The sequence below is a fragment of the Chelon labrosus genome (assembly GCF_963514085.1).
Source record: "Chelon labrosus genome assembly, chromosome: 18".
NCBI lineage: Eukaryota > Metazoa > Chordata > Actinopteri > Mugiliformes > Mugilidae > Chelon > Chelon labrosus.
The window spans coordinates 3,632,940-3,648,893 of NC_140351.1; the positions used below are offsets into that span (position 1 = coordinate 3,632,940).

Genomic DNA, 15,954 nt, shown 5'->3' on the forward strand with positions numbered 1-15,954 from the left:
CTAGTAAAGCAAGGTACCAGTTATTACAGTCGTCTACAGGCAGGGAGGCGCCGGCTGAGTACATCTCCCCCTGGTGGTAGCATGGGCACTGCGCCAGGGGCACGCAGCTGCTGTTCAGGAGGTAGAAGCCCAGGGCGCAGTAGCAGCCGTCGTAGCAGGCGGTGGCACACTGGACCTCCGCGGGCGTCATGTCCAGACACACCCGCGGACACGCACCGCCCTGAGACTCACACTCGGCCACTGTCATGTACGTCATGCCCTCCGGACACACACCTGAGAGGAGAGGAGTTGGAGTAACGGACGTGGGGACTGCAAACATAACGCGATTGATGCAAAAAGACCCTCTATGAGTAGTAAACATGCAGTACCTGAACAGGGGTGAGAGTTGCAGTCCCCTGTCTGTATGTGAGGCCCAGCACAGCTGTTACCTCCGTGCTTCGGTGCAGGGGAACTACAGAATCTCTCTCTTGTCTGGACACCAGAGTCGCAATTTGAAGAACACTGAGACCACAGTGACCAGGCTGACCAACCACCATGCACTGTAGGTATATAGTTTATGTCTTGTTTTTTTTGTATGATTTATGGAAAGTCTTGTTTTTCTGAATGTGCGTCTACATTTGTCCTACCTGGACACTGCACTGTGTTGCAAGGCTCTTGCTCCTCGCTGTCTCCATCGCAGAGAGCCTGAGTGCGGTTGAATGTCGCGAGCGTTTGGTTGCAGCTACGGAATCGTCGTCTAATTCCCACATCATCTACATGGTTGAAACACGTCTTGCTGCACTCGGACCAGCTGGTCCATTTACTCCAAACACCATCTGGTGAGACTGCACAACGAGAGGAGGACACTGAGTCATTGTGTTACCATTAAGGTGTGTTTAGAAACTGGCTTTATTATGCTGTATGTAAGACATTCAACATTGTGGACTATAAAAAGCCGACATGTTACCAGAAAATGCTTTGTAAAACTTTCATTGCAGACAAACATGTGACAACACCGGTGTGACTGACTCAGTGTGTCTGAGATGTGAGTTTCTATACCAGGGAGGCACGAGCCGGAGCAGCGACGGGCCTCAGAGGAGTCCCCTGGACAGGGCTGGACTCTGGCTGCTCCCGCTGGAATCACCGGAGACCTGAGGCGAGAGAGTGAGGGGATGAGTTCACCTCTGTCACATTCAAATCTATTAAATCTCTTTATTTCTTTATTCTGGTTATGATTCGTTTTTAAAAAAGAAATCTTATTCATCTCATCCATTCTGTTATGTAGCCCTCAGGACAGCCTCTGTCTGAAAACGAGTTTTACTAGCTCTTTATTCCTAAGTTACTTTTTATTTGGGGGCAACTTTTTGTGGAGTTGTGGAGTAGTGGTTAGCTTGGGACCGAAGGGGCCCAGGTTCATGTCCATGGCTGCTATGCCTTGAGCAAGCACCTAACTCCCAAATGGCTCCCCAGTCTGCTTAGAGGTTGCAGCCCACTGGCCTGACTGTACACTACTACTGTGTGAATGAGTTGATGGGTTAAACAGCAGGAACATAATTATTATCATTATTATTATTCATGATTTAGACCATGAATCAGACCTTGTGTATGAAAGTGGATAGCGGCAACAAAGTTTACAGAAGGACGTCTCTGTTTATTAAGTATTATGCTCATTTGTTGTCAGTTATTTGTATGCTGGACTACATTAACCCATTAAGACATACAGTAAGACACTCTTTAAAACCTAAGCACTGTGTGAAAACCACCTCCTAAAAAAGAAGCTTTGTTAAAAACCTGAAAACAACATCATGTAAAATGCATTAATACCACACTTAGTCTTAAAGGAATATATAAACACATTTTTAAATCCAATTTAAAGGGGCTGAATGCACACGATATAATCTCAGGTAGACTCTTTGTCAGCTTGCTATGTCTGCAGAACAGTACTCTATGAGGAATTTAATGCAGAGCTGACGTCACATCAGCATGAAAATGAGGCATTTAATATAAATATCCAACATTTTATAGTATAGTACAGTATCGTATACAGTTAGGTCTATTTCAGTTATGCATACCCCTGCATCTTTCCTCCCGTTTGGATGAAAACACTCTTAAATTAAAGCGGAGTGTTTGACCTTTAAGCTCATATTCATTATATAACTGTAACTTCAGGATGTTTTGGCACCCAACAGCTACGATTAAAATCAATGTCCAAACATATATGCCAGAAAATAAAGATAATAGGTCAATAAAAAATGTCTGTTCCTAACTGAGATATAATTAGCAGTGTCTGTTAGAAAGCTGCTCTGTTGGTGCAAACAGTAAATGATACAGCAGCAATGGATAAGAGTCTACAAAACACTGAAGAATTATTAATTAAATACGCTCTAATCAAACTTCTGGTGTAGTAAAGAGTGAAACAAAGATGCTTAAAGGGTCTTTGATAATCGTTTCTAAAGTGTGCTTTAGAAATAAACTGAATCAAACAAGCTCACCTGAAGCGCTGCTGCAGCCCCAGACCACAGGTTACATCACATGGTGACCACGATGACCAGGCTGACCACTGACAGGCCGCCACACAGCTGGATGTGTTACAGGTGACTTGGCCATCTCTGCATAAACTGGTGGTGAAAAAAACAAGCAGCGCAACCAGATTTGTTCCACTTACGTACAAATCAAATCTTTTATATACGGTGTAAGGAAAGAAAATGCTCGAAAGAATCATAATGATTGTGCATCAACACAGTTTATGACATAAAATCACCAATCTCACCATGTGGTACACTGGTCCCTGCTGATCACCTGTCCTGGCTGCAGAGCTTTGCCTTCCCAGTGACAGACACACTGGCTGGCGTTCACACACCGTCCGTCCTGAAGGTACAGCCCGTGGGGACACCGACAACCTGGAGAAAGACATAGTTAATGCCTTCATCAGTTTCTCCTGCCGTTTAAAGAGCCTATGTGAACAACTTTAATTCTAGGCAATGGTCTAGTGTGTTCAGTGGCACTGATATTAAAATTCAAACACACTGTGTGTCCTACCTTGTGCACATGCTGCAGTACAGTTGTTGGTGAAGCTGAGATGTGAGCAGGTAGGAGGGCAGGGGTCGACTCTCCCGGCCTGGCAGTCCTCCTCCGTCACCAGCACCATCCCGTTGACACAACCTGAACAACCGGTCAGTCAGTTTATCATTCAGAATGAACGAATAACGAATATATAATCAAACAGATCAGAGCATTTGACGACCATGGTCACCTGTCTGTGTGCCGGTGTCTTTGGTGCAGGGCTGGTTGTTGCAGCTCTGGCTCTGCCGGGTCATGCCCTCACAGTCCCATCCACCGTTCTTAGGAGGAGGAGCGGAGCAGGTTCGGTTCCTCTGCCTGACCCCTCCTCCACACTGAGCGTCACACTCCGACCACTCTGTCCACTCTGACCAGTGACCATTAACTACAGGATGAGAGAGGAACAAGTGTGGTTCGTGTTTAGATCAAATACTGTGGACTTAAAGAGAGAAGAGAGACTAAGGAGCACAAACCTGGACATGCTTGAGGAAAGCAGCCTCGACTATCAAACTGAGCTCCGCCACAGGACCCTCCAGGTAGAGCCTCCCTCAATATATCCCTCTGCCGGAACAAGGAGCCGAGACCACACGACACACTGCAGGCGCTCCACGTCGTCCACGGGGACATGATGCAGTCCACTAGACGAGAGGACAGGTGAAAGTATGTAAAAAGATACAGTTTTGAGCCGTCTACCACTTTTAAGGTGCACGTATAACCCACCACAGTCCTTTTCATCCGACCCATCCACACAGTCCCTCTGCAGGTCACACCTGCGGTCCAAGTGTACACACTCCCCGCTGGCGCAGGAGAATTGCTTGGGAGAGCAGGGGCTGGGTACTAGGGGGCGCAGCGGAGTCACCGCAGGCCTGGCTGTGGTGCCTGATGGGACACGGTAATAAAACAAATGACAAATTATTAGAACTTAAGTTCGGGAACTAGACCACGCCCCATGCCACACTATTTCCCCTCAAAACTTCATCATCCTTCCCCTTTGATCCTTTTCATCCCTTTTCATCCCACCCTCTTTTAATAATTTTGTATTTTACTTTAAACTATCTAACTATCTAACTATTCTAAACATATGGTCTTTGCAAAATTGAAGTAATTATATTGTTTCTGACAAGTTCCTGATGCCTACCACAACGCTGTTCATCTGACCCATCCAAACAATCCCGTCTCCCGTCGCACACTTGCGCCGAGTCCACGCAGCCAAATGACCAGCATGCAAACTGGCCCTCCACGCAAAGCACTCTGGGTAGGCCGTCGTCATGGGTAGTGACCGACGGGGCTGTAAATCAGTGGAGTGAAGACGTTACGTTCTCTGTTGTGTAAAAAGGTCTATGTTCTATCTATAACTGGAGACCAGTGTATCACCTTTTGTGGTTTGAAGACCAGGTCTACCAGAGTTGAGTGATGTGGTGAGATGCAGTCCAGGGTGACCTGTTGTGACCCCTGGGTGGATGGGTGAATAATTAGTCAAATCTAAAATCTACTTGTTGTAGAGAAGATACAACAAGAGCAACTGAGACAGCGTTTACCAGCATTTAGGGTTGTGAACTTACGGAGAGTTGTCGGTCCCGTGACCCCAGGTGTTGCCACGCCGGGACCGCCACCTTGGGACCTTGTGGTATGAAGGCCTGGGGCCCCAGTTGTTGCGTTAGCATGGAAACCTGGTCTCCCTGTGGAGCTGGTCTGGTTCTGCAGCCCTGGATAGCCTCTGGTTGGTGCTGTACCTGATGAGGAAGAGGATGAAGACACGTAAACAGAAGACAAACATAAAAAAATTAAATAAAAAGACTGTGTTTATTTTTTTACCACAGTTGATCTCATCCGAGTGGTCCTTGCAGTCTGGTCGCCCGTCGCAAAGAACAGATACAGGGATGCACTCCTCACTGTCCTGGCAGAAGAACTGGCCCGGCTTGCAGCGCTGCACAGTCACCTTCCCACCCCCAGAGGGAGACGTGGTCACACCGCTGGGAGTCACCAGCTCGTCTACACAACCAGAGCAGACAGTTACTTCTTGTGCACTGATGTGAAGCAGGCTGTGCAAACCGTCGCTGGTTCTGTGAGGCAAAGACCTTCTCACCTCCTCTGCAGCCGAGGATCTCCACACGCAGGTAAAAGGTGTGTCTGAACTCTACGGGGATGATGCGCATGTAGCGAGCTCTGACCAGACGATCTAGCCAGCGGGTCACAGGGGTCCTGCCGACCATCCGCACCTCAAACACCTACACAACAACCAAATATATGTGTTGAATTTGGGTAGACAAACCCGAGGACTTAAGGAGAAAAATACTGCAAATACCTTAAGAGGACCATCAGGCTTCCCGTTCTCAGTATAGTCGGTGAAGAGGCTGCTGTGCAGGGCAAATGCCAAGCGGTACTTAGTGAGGTAGCCCCACATCCTCTCACTGCCCTGTGACACCACACCTGAGACCCATGTGGGCTCCAGGAAGTCCACCTGAAAATATGGCTGGGGGTCTGTAGGCAAGGGACTCCAACCAGGCTCCATAACCTGACTGTAGGTACGAGAGAATATTATATTTTGGTTATTTTTGTGTATCTTCCATAAGCTCCTCTGCAAACTTTTGGCAACTGGGAATTATATATTGATTAAGAATGGCTAGAAAAAGAGTCGGCAGAGTAGATAAGCCTTTAAGGGAGACATACAGAGGAAAGGAAATGTTTTGTGGAGATGCAAATGGTGATGGTCTGGTCTCATCTCTGCACCTCGTCTTTTTACGCACATAAACTACTGTATGTCACATGTTTAGGCCACTGTAATGGTTCAGGTGCGACAATCATACAAAAATCTGAACACTCACACGTTCGGGACGATGTTCAGCCGTCCAGCGTCGGCAGGGTTGTTCTCCCGATGTGAAGATGAGGTCAGCTGACCGTAATGGATTCTCCCGTCCTCCAGGCCGAGGGGGGAGGAGCAGATTCCTGCAAAATATGACGGGGATGCGTAGTAACATTCAAGATGCAGAAGAAATGAACACATAGGTAACAACTCTACAAAAGAACAACTGTTGATTAAGAGTATTTACCACTCACCACGATATCCTGGGCTTCCACTCTGTGAACACATGAGATCAGATAAGAATAATTACTTTCTAATGATTTAACATAACAACTCACAACCTCTGGATCTTGACTGATCCATCCTGCAAGCGGCTAAATTACAACTTTAAATTACCCAAAACAGAAATGGGATATGATGAACACATGCTTGAGAACACTTGCATAATCCCAAAGCACATCTTTCCATTTTAGATATCGATCTTTGACTGCGCTAAATCTGAAAATAACATCTGGTGTTTCTCTAAAATGCTTCCTTACTGTTGGTTTTAGGGCGGGATGAGTGACAGCAGCCATAGATGGAGTCCTCAGAGGAGCCGGAGTTGGGGTGTGTGGCCTAAAAATCGGCACACAACAATAAATAGGTATAAATACAACAGAGAAGACAAAGCTTGTAATATTTAAGTTATTCTTTTTTCACCTGTCTGACTGCGTGGTGTTGACATGGGGGTGGCACCCGTTTTCGTCCTCTCCTCTGGGACAGTGGGGAACTCCATCACAACGCTTCCCTGCCTCAATGCAGCCCCCTGGTGGGGGGCAGGAGTACTGACCAGCAGGGCAGCTGCGTGGACTGGTGGTGGTAGAGGAGGGCTGCGTACCTGCGTAATTAAGAATACCTTTTATGTTCATTTTTGGAGTGTTTCATTGAAGAAAGGTTAAGCACAAACAATAAATAACTAAACAGAAACCGTGTCAAATGTCAGTGAGTCAGGCTGAGTAGCTCACCGCAGTGCTTCTCATCCGATCCGTCCCCGCAGTCATCGACACCATCGCACACGACTCCCAGAGGACCTGCTGGCACACAGCGACCGTTTTCACACCTGAACTCTTTCTCTCTGCAGCCGCCTGCCGGGGAGACGGGCGACGGGGGAGTCGGGGACGTTAACCAGCGATCACCTGAGGGGAAAAGAGAGAGCGGAGAACATTTTGGAATAACGTATGCACGAATTTATGCGAGGCTGACAAAGTGGCATTCATCGATCTACCAACCGTCGCCACATCCCATGATCTCTAGTCGAAGGTAGATGCCGTTCTGGAAGTCGTGGGGCAAGAGACGGATGAACTGAGCCGACACTATCCTGTCCAGTCGGGTCTCCGTCACCCCTCGATCATCGTGGTTCCCGAGAAAAACCTGGAGAGAGAACAACGACAAATCACCTTATTGTGTTTAAAGTATACATGAAAGTTGCTTCGACTTGGTTTGTTAATGTACTTTGGGTCTGGGCCGCGCATCAGTGACGAGCTCCTTGTACGTGTACCACTGCTTTCCATCCTGGCTGAACTGGAGGTAGAAGCTGGACACGAACGTCCCGAACACGCCGCCCCCCTGGGTCAACACACCTGTAGAAGAGTAGGGGGACAGAGCACAGTCCATCCATTACATTTATAAAACAATCTGCACTACACCAGCGTTTCCATCTGTTCTCCTGGATGAATGTTTACCAGTGATGTTGTATGGTTTCAGCAGGTCTATCTGCAGGTAGGGGCTCTGTGTGTGGCCGGTGTCGCCCTCAGGTCTCCGCTGTGGTAGATCCTTATACTCCTCTGGCTCCGGGCTCCAGCCCTGAAGATAAGGTTAGGTGGATCAAGGGAGTTTGTCTTAATTAGTGGATGAATCATTAAGTTATGTTCAAAACAAGGTCATTCTTGAGATAATTCCCCCCAAAGTGTTCCCATCCTATTACATTCATGATAAACAGGACAAACAGACAACCTGAAAATGCCCCAGGCCTACCAGACTGTCACCAGCACTGACGGGTAAAAAGTTTAAATCCAAAACTCCAAAAATACCTGGAGGTCCCTGTGGGGGTCCCAGCCGTGGAGCCGTGCTGCCTCAGGGGGGTGACCTTCCTGCTGTGACGAGGCACTGAAACTGGAGGCTGGGAGAGACTGGACACCCAGAGGAGACCAACACTCATCTGACCAGAAATCAGAGGAGGTGCGATCCCAAGAAAATTAACTGATGAACCTCAAATGGTAGACACACATATGTTGAAAATGCATTTAAAAGTAAAACTGCACACATAAACATACACTAACCTCCAGGAGGAAGTGGATATGTGGGTACTAGAGGGGTAGTAGTGCCCTCTGGTGGCTTGGAGGTCACGGTGACGGGGCTAATTGTCACAGGTATGGTGTCATTTTCTCCTAGTGGTCGAATAGAAATATAAACATCAGAGCGAACACATTATTACAGCAAACTGTGCAATAAATGAACAAGACGTTATATTTTAAACCTGCCTGATCTTATAGGCTTTATTGGCTTAAGTTTGTGCAAGAACTGCAGGTTTCCGTAGAGTTTTTCCAGAGGAATGTTGAGTTGCTAAATCCTTCATATTTACGTTGTGTAAATATGAGCTAGAAGCTAAAAGCTAAATCTGGCACGTAGTGGTCATGTATTTGTACCAAGTGTTCATTAATTTGCACTGTCCTCACCAAATAAACAAATAAATAAGTAAATAAATCTCATTGTCCTTTGAGATTCATAATTACCAACATAGTCCCCATAATTCTCGAGAAAGAAAAAAGCAGAAGAAACGAGGAAGCAGCCTCCTTGAAAAAAATAACAACATGCACACCGCTAATAACAGAAACACTGATTTACAAGAAATTTGCATTATTATAATAAGACCTCAGTGTTTGGAGCAATATGGTAGAGCAGTTGCCGTGTAATTTACACTTTACAATTGACAGACATCGCACTGGCTTTCCTCGCTACAAGCAACTGCAGAAAAAAAGGCCACATATATGCAATTTAATTAACAGTACAAAAAAGTTGAGCCAGCACGTATTGCAAAATATATTTTATGACGTTAACGATCACTGAAAAGAACTGGTAACCAAGTAGGGCAGTTATCTGTGTCTAACTGGGAAAGACAAATCATTTCATTTTCCATTAAATCTGAAACTATTTATTCAGAGTAAATAGCAGAACCAAAGTTTAAGGATTTTACCTTGACAGTAACAACACCTGTCGCCCTCTCCGGGCACCAGACTCAGACCCTGCACACAAAACAAAGAAAACTGAGCTGAGTCACACGTGAGCGATAGAGGTTGCCATGGTACATAGCTACGAGGAGGAAAAAAGTCAGAGATGAGTGGGAAGCAAAGCCGTGGATTGTGATGGAGAGACTGTGAATCAGGCTGTTGACACGGGATAAGATGTTGATGATTGAGCACGCACAAAGTACTGACATCACATTTCCACAGAACGTGGGCGTTCGAACAGAAGAACACGGTCAATGCACTCTCCTAAAACCAGCGTTAATTGAGTCAACGGAAAATACGCATGACCTTTTTCCCCACAACAGAAACTAAACATTTCATGGAAGGAGATCTAAGACAAACTGTATGACATTTTCTAATGACAAATAAAAGCAACAAATGGACAAATGCTTCAAGTCTCATTCAGCGACCTGCAGAAACTGTGGAATGACACAGCACCTGATCCCATCCAACATATCTTTTGTTCAGATGGCCTTTATTCAGTGACGTTACGGGTCTGTCAATAATATTTTCTGATGTTACATAGAAAACTAAACTAGGGCCACCAGTTCAGGAGACGAGGCAAAGTCAGTTTTGAGGATTTTTTTATTTTACGGGGGAAGATTTTAACTGTACAGAAAAACATTTATTAGACAGGAATCATGAAGAATGCTTTAAAACACTTACTGTGGTGGATGTGCGGAGGAGAATGACACTAGTGTCATATCACTAGCTAGCTTGGATGTTTTAAACATCGTTTTAATATTTTTAAAGACTTTAGTTACTGGTAATGTTTCAGTTTCTAATATAAAGTCCAAGAGTGCGTATTGGCATTTTATTCCAGCAAGTTTTTAGATTCTTTTTGGAGATGTTTTAAGAACAGAAAACCAGATTTTAAAGCTTTGAGCTGGTGGCGGGATTGTGGGAAGGTGGAGACACAGCAGCTCTGTCAACAGTACACTTTCAATGTCACGCGCCATCTATGCCAGATCTTATCAAAGGTAAAATGTAAGGAATGTAAGGAAACAAGGAAACCGGTTCCGGCTGCAGGAAAGACAAAAAATCACAGCACCAGTTTTTATTTTTATTTTCTAGTGCAAAATATTATTTCTTTTATTTTTTTTCAAGGTGGCAATTCAGTGGAGATATTAGGGGGACTGGGTTCATTCTTTGAACTAAACTCATCTGCATTAAATGCTATAAGGAAAGAAGCAGCAGAAGAACATCTGGGTCGCACTATAAACCTGCAAAGTTTGTCAAAATTAACACGGCTAATGATGTAATAGAGGTCAGTTATATAGTTAATGTCACTTTCATATCACGAAAGACGGAAAATGTTTTTTTTTTCCCCAAAATTATTTCCAGAAACATGCTTTGTGTAAAATGCCCATGCAAAACTTGTGGGACATGCACCTACATGATGTCCCACACACACACCTCCCTTCTTACCTGAGGGCATCCGGTGACCGCATATGGACAGTAAGGGGAACACTGCACCGTGAGGTTGGGAAGACAGTGGCATAGCTGACAGTGCTCTGACCGCCACCTGTCTCCCACTGCATGGGAACGACCGTGATACTCACACTCATCACAGGGATCAGTCTGACACCTGCACACACACAGACAGGAAAAGGAAATGCATGAGGGACTGATGGGATGAGCTGCTTATAAGAATTAACTTGACTATAATATAATTAAGAGCTGCTGCAGTCGCCTCATTCAGAATTCCTCTTAAGTAAAACATGCTTCCAAATGATTTAGGCTCTACAGGGTTTATCCTTGACCTTTTTGTGGGTTTTTCTGCCATCAAAAACCTTGCAGATCACATATACACATCAACAATGCGAGGTGATGGTTCCGGTATAGAAAGGTAAAGAGCTGGTCTAATCATCCGGGTTAGCATTTGCCAAGATGTTTGGCATTAACAGAGAAGCAGGGGCTCTACAATGAGTGTGGAGGTTGAGCATTAGAGAAGGTCAGTAGTTAACGGCCCCAGGAGGTGAAAGCTTCTCACCTGCGAGCTTTCCTGTAAATTCCTCTGCACGTTCTCCCGTCTCCGTGCTTGGTCGGGTTATTCGGGCTGCGGAACGACCACTGGACACTCTGGACACCACAGGGCCCCAAGCACTCCCCCCACTCAGACCACGAGGACCAGCCACAGTGCACTGCAGTGTGACAAGTATTGATTTAAAGGCCCAGATCAGCATGGACCTTGGAGGCATCACTAGGCCCAAACAGCTTGACCTCAGTCTTTTCATCGTTTAAGTGAAAACGATAAAACGATACCAAATGTGTGTGTAAAAACTCTGACTCACCTGAGCAGTCCGGGTTGGGCTGACAACTCTGAGGACGCCCTCTCTCGCAGACACAAATCTCACACTCCACTTTTATCTGTTGGCCCGGCCAGTAGCGCACACCCGCCACATCACATGCACACTCCTCTGGTAACACACATCGCTGTGTATGGCTCATCACCTGACCCTCTGGACACCAGCAGCCTGAAGGAGAGGAGGAGTGGGGGGGAGGCATATTTATTAAGAAAAATACTGGTGATAAACTGACTCCTCCTGTGCTGTATTGTCCTGACTGACCTGAGAAGCACGGTGCTGAGGGGTCGCAGGTTGTCCCGCTGCTGATGTGGGCACAGGACACTGGGCAGGGGGCACAGCTGTGTCTCACCAGGCCAGTGGGACAGCTGGTGTTTTCACATCCATCATTAGGACAGGGTTCTTGAATGGGACAGGAGACACAAGAAGGAAAGTGTGAAACCCGCCACATAATGAAATCCAAACGGCTTCTTGAATAAAAACCTTACCGATCTCCATAGGGAGGTTGGATGGTCCAGGGAGTTGGGAACAGTCTTTGCCCCCATAGCGAGGAGGGATGCAGCCCCTGTGTCTGACCTGCACTCCACCACAACCACTGGAACAGTTGGACCAGCTCACCCATGGCAACCACTGTCCATCCACTGCAGGGAAGGAGAGCAGTCACATTTTAGTATAATGAAAAAGAGACACACTGGTTAAAATGTGCTGAATGACAACACCTTTCAGGTTTAATGCACCCTCTTTCTCACCAACTCTCAAGCCAAACATATCTTATGTTAATACTCTACGTCCGTCTCTGTACCAGGGCAGGTGGTGTTGAAGCACTGCTGCCTCTGGACGTCCTGGCCCCGACAGTGGCGCAGCGGGTCCCCTGGAGGACAGGATCTCTCCCGGGTCGTGGAGCCCGTCCCGCAAGAGGCGCTGCACGGGGTCCAGGGGCCCCAGGAGCTCCAAGTCCTGCAGCCCTGCTCGTCCGTGGGGCCTCCAAGCGGGGCTAGCGAGGAGTCTGGACAGTCGGCAACACCGTTACACACCTGAGGAATAGAGCCAGGTGAGAGAAGAGGATTGATTATGATTTCAAGACGTTTTAAAAGCATAAAAATAACAAAAGAACAGCAGCTGCCCTGTATTTTTTTTATTCTTATTCCTTACCAAGTACTAAAACCTAAACACGTGAAGTGGACTGTGGTGATGTTGGTCTAAGACTTACTGAGTTAAAGGGGACACAGGTTCCGTCCATGCAGGTGAATTCAGGGCAGGTGACAGTGGTGTTCCTGCTGCCAGGGGGCGCCGGCGAGACAGTTTTATCTTCACAGAAGAAGAGTTCACATAAATTGATAAACATGACAAAGAAAAGAGAATTCATCATCATTAAATTATCCCTCTCTCTCTTTATTTATTTTTATTTGACCTTTAGCATAGTTCATTTTCCTTCATTTTGGTTTGCCATTATTTTTTTTATTTCCTGTCTTCCTCTCTTTCGTCCCCTGCTCCGTCCCTTTCTCCTTTCTCACCTCTCTCTCTCTCTCTGTCTTCGTCTTATTTCACGACCAGAGAACTCACCACACACCAACTCATCGTCGCCCCGTGGACAGTCCGGGATGCCGTTGCAGACTTGTGTCATGTTCACACAGGTGCGGTTGTCACACGGGAAGCTGCCTGGGCAGGGAGGTATTCGAGTGGAGCCTAGCAGACAGAAGAGTGTTGGCAATGTTTATTAAAGCGTCGTTTAGACAAAAACTGTCTTCTTCTGGAGTAGACTGAGTGAGTGGAACCTGTATTTTGGTAAATGGTCTTGCTGATTTCGAAAGTGCTTTACAGTCACACTGAAAAAACATCTACCCGACTATGGGTCTGGCCCATGAGGAGGAAAATAAATTGTAGAAAGGTCAAGACTCTTTTGACATGACTATCTTCATTAACATACCACAGTTGTCGACACTCTCATCCGAGGCGTCCCTGCAGTGCGGGGTCCCGTCACAGAGCTGCTGGTGATCCACACACTGGTCCCCGCTGAGGCAGGGCACCTGGCCAGGGCCACACGGAGCTGCGCACCGGTGCTCATCGCTGCCGTCCAGACAGTCCGTCTCTCCGTCACAGCGCCAGGCCTGAGGCACACACTGCCCGCCGGTGGCACAGCTGAACTCATAGGACCTGCAAGCTGCAGAAACAAAGACGTTTGAGAGGAATCAAGTGGCATCGGCTCAGGAAAATTTATCTTGTAGATCAGATGGAGCCAAAAAGTTGAGTTTAATTGGTTATGAGCTGCAGAAATAATTGTCTATAAACTTTAAACCCATGATTACCTGAAGTGGGCGTGACAGGTGGGAGCGATGGTGTTATGACACAGTCGGTTCTGTTCTCATCCTCTCTGCCTGGACAGTCCGTCACGCCATCACACAGCTTTGTTGCGGCGATACATGTGCCGTCGTTACAGGCGAACTGGTCCGGAGCACAGGTCACTGCCACATGAAGAATAATAACATCACATCACGTCTGTGGCTAAATACCAAAACTTTGCAGGACGGAGCTTCAATGAAAAGAAGTATTTAGCTGATTTTGTATTATTTATTTATTTATTTTTGCACCTTTACTTGGACAGACGGCCTCATCTGTTCCAGCGGGGCAGTCTCTGTGTCCGTCACACACTCTGTCAGCAGGGACACACTGGTCCCCTGGGCACTGAAACTCTCCTGGCGCGCACACACACCTACAAATCAGCCAAAAAGTTAGACAATGTCGACAGCTAATAGTGTCCCAGTTTGTGCGGATGAATGCTTCTAGAAAGCAAGACAAAATGAAAACATATCCTTGAAAAAACGTCTTTATAAAGCCCCTACGGCCGGGCGTGGATCCCAGCACCAGAGCTTTTAGGAGAATCGTAAACACACACACACCCTCTCTCATCGCTGAGGTCCCCACAGTCATCATGGCCGTCACAGCGGTGGAGGAAGAGAATACAGCGCCCTCCAGCACAAAGGAACTCCCCTTCGTCACACACCACACCACAGTCTGGGCCGACAGAGGAGCAATAAATCCCACAGTCACACATGTGCAACGCAGTAATAAGAGGAAGCATAAAACCACCAGCCAGTAAAAGAAACTGCTGATAAGACACACGGTAGCGGAGCACATTTTTAGATACCGACGCTAATACTTTGATAGTGCACCTTGCTCATCGGACCCATCAGCAAAGCCACAGTCCAGCCGTCCATCGCACACGCGGCTGGCCGGCAGACACTTCCCGTTCGCGCACTGAAACTCCCCGGGCGGGCACAGGGGCACGGGGGTCACTGGTCCGCAGAACTCCTCGTCCGATTGGTCGGCACAGTCTGGGTGGCCATCACAACGCAGAGCCAGGTTCAAACATGGACCACTGCAGGGTTGGGGTCAGTTCACTTAATTCACGTCAGAAATGTAACTCTAGGACAAAGACACCTGACTTAAACATAAGCTAGTAGCCCTGTAAGATCATGTAATTACCATGTATTAACATATCTATAGATATATAGATCACATGACATTCAACACTTCAGAAATTTGACATAGATGCAGCTCTAAGGCCATTTAATGTGTCACTATTATATGCTAAACTCATGCCGTCAATATTTTCATGTAAACTGTGATAAATTAGGAGTTGTCCAGCGGCGACCAACCAACACTGCCTTCCTCTGAGTTTACCTCGGCGCGCTGGTGCAGCGGAACTGGTCTGGGGAGCAGGTGGACGGGCAGACCTCATCCGAACCGTCACCGCAGTCGTCCTCGTTGTCGCACACCCAGTGAGAGGGGATGCAGCGGCCCCCGGCGCAGGCAAACTCTGACTCCAGACAGGGAGGGGAGGGAGGCGGGCAAGCCACGCCGTCACACTGCCACAAACCGTCCTCACAGGAACTGGAAACAAAACAAAGGAATACATTTTTTTCTTTCCTATTTTAAAAAAAATGAAGCGGAACATTCTTCATGAGCTTTTAGCGTGACCGACCAGTTCTGGCAGTGTTGGGTGACGGTGGTTCCAGGTGGAAACATGGAGCCCTCCCACTCACATGGACACTGGGTGGACGCTACACAGCTGTCGCCTGTTGAACAGAGCCAATTCTGGGATGCTTAAATCTTTGCAAGTTAAAATAAAGATTGCACCTAGAGCATCATGGCAATGGAAAGAGGTTAAAGTGGGATTCTGAGCATATTTCAGCACAATTGCAGCTTTCAATTTCTTTTTTTCAGTCAGTAATGTGACCGCTAAAACGTTCCAGCAAAGTATAACGTCACAGAGTTGGTCTTACCGTGTTGGACAGTGCCAGCAGGGCAGAAGCAACCCTCCACACAGGAGAGAGCTCCACACTGGGAGTGGGGATTCTGCTGAACGCTGGGACAAGAAAGAGAGCACGCCGGACCGCAGGGATCGTACACCAACCCATTCTCACACTGCAGAGCTGCAGAGAAAGAGTAAACAAAGGGAAACAGAAGTGAAGCTGCATGGCGGTGAACATGTACCGAGCGTTGGCAGGGGGCCGCGACGTGA

The 15,954-nt window shown here is 47.0% G+C and overlaps 1 protein-coding gene across 1 annotated transcript in view; it reads right to left on the reverse strand.

The window, feature by feature from the left end:
* The window catches only part of sspo (SCO-spondin), a gene marked incomplete at its 5' end in the record, with an annotated part of 67,063 nt that overhangs the window by 38,717 nt on the left and 12,392 nt on the right, over positions 1-15,954 (reverse strand). Inside the window, 42 exons of the mRNA XM_084566560.1 lie at positions 18-273; positions 369-539; positions 627-824; positions 1,039-1,130; positions 2,472-2,597; positions 2,750-2,879; positions 3,019-3,141; positions 3,233-3,424; positions 3,513-3,677; positions 3,760-3,918; positions 4,178-4,327; positions 4,414-4,479; positions 4,578-4,772; positions 4,855-5,031; positions 5,126-5,267; positions 5,345-5,558; positions 5,865-5,985; positions 6,097-6,118; positions 6,394-6,457; positions 6,542-6,719; positions 6,847-7,017; positions 7,111-7,252; positions 7,334-7,461; positions 7,564-7,684; positions 7,912-8,039; positions 8,161-8,268; positions 9,075-9,123; positions 10,555-10,714; positions 11,120-11,270; positions 11,421-11,834; positions 11,921-12,073; positions 12,235-12,466; positions 12,643-12,740; positions 12,996-13,118; positions 13,360-13,593; positions 13,739-13,894; positions 14,021-14,142; positions 14,330-14,444; positions 14,603-14,808; positions 15,114-15,323; positions 15,415-15,508; positions 15,716-15,865. Of these exons, the coding sequence (XP_084422686.1) occupies positions 18-273; positions 369-539; positions 627-824; positions 1,039-1,130; positions 2,472-2,597; positions 2,750-2,879; positions 3,019-3,141; positions 3,233-3,424; positions 3,513-3,677; positions 3,760-3,918; positions 4,178-4,327; positions 4,414-4,479; positions 4,578-4,772; positions 4,855-5,031; positions 5,126-5,267; positions 5,345-5,558; positions 5,865-5,985; positions 6,097-6,118; positions 6,394-6,457; positions 6,542-6,719; positions 6,847-7,017; positions 7,111-7,252; positions 7,334-7,461; positions 7,564-7,684; positions 7,912-8,039; positions 8,161-8,268; positions 9,075-9,123; positions 10,555-10,714; positions 11,120-11,270; positions 11,421-11,834; positions 11,921-12,073; positions 12,235-12,466; positions 12,643-12,740; positions 12,996-13,118; positions 13,360-13,593; positions 13,739-13,894; positions 14,021-14,142; positions 14,330-14,444; positions 14,603-14,808; positions 15,114-15,323; positions 15,415-15,508; positions 15,716-15,865 (6,406 nt within the window). The remainder of the gene's footprint in view (positions 1-17; positions 274-368; positions 540-626; positions 825-1,038; positions 1,131-2,471; positions 2,598-2,749; positions 2,880-3,018; positions 3,142-3,232; positions 3,425-3,512; positions 3,678-3,759; positions 3,919-4,177; positions 4,328-4,413; positions 4,480-4,577; positions 4,773-4,854; positions 5,032-5,125; positions 5,268-5,344; positions 5,559-5,864; positions 5,986-6,096; positions 6,119-6,393; positions 6,458-6,541; positions 6,720-6,846; positions 7,018-7,110; positions 7,253-7,333; positions 7,462-7,563; positions 7,685-7,911; positions 8,040-8,160; positions 8,269-9,074; positions 9,124-10,554; positions 10,715-11,119; positions 11,271-11,420; positions 11,835-11,920; positions 12,074-12,234; positions 12,467-12,642; positions 12,741-12,995; positions 13,119-13,359; positions 13,594-13,738; positions 13,895-14,020; positions 14,143-14,329; positions 14,445-14,602; positions 14,809-15,113; positions 15,324-15,414; positions 15,509-15,715; positions 15,866-15,954) is intronic.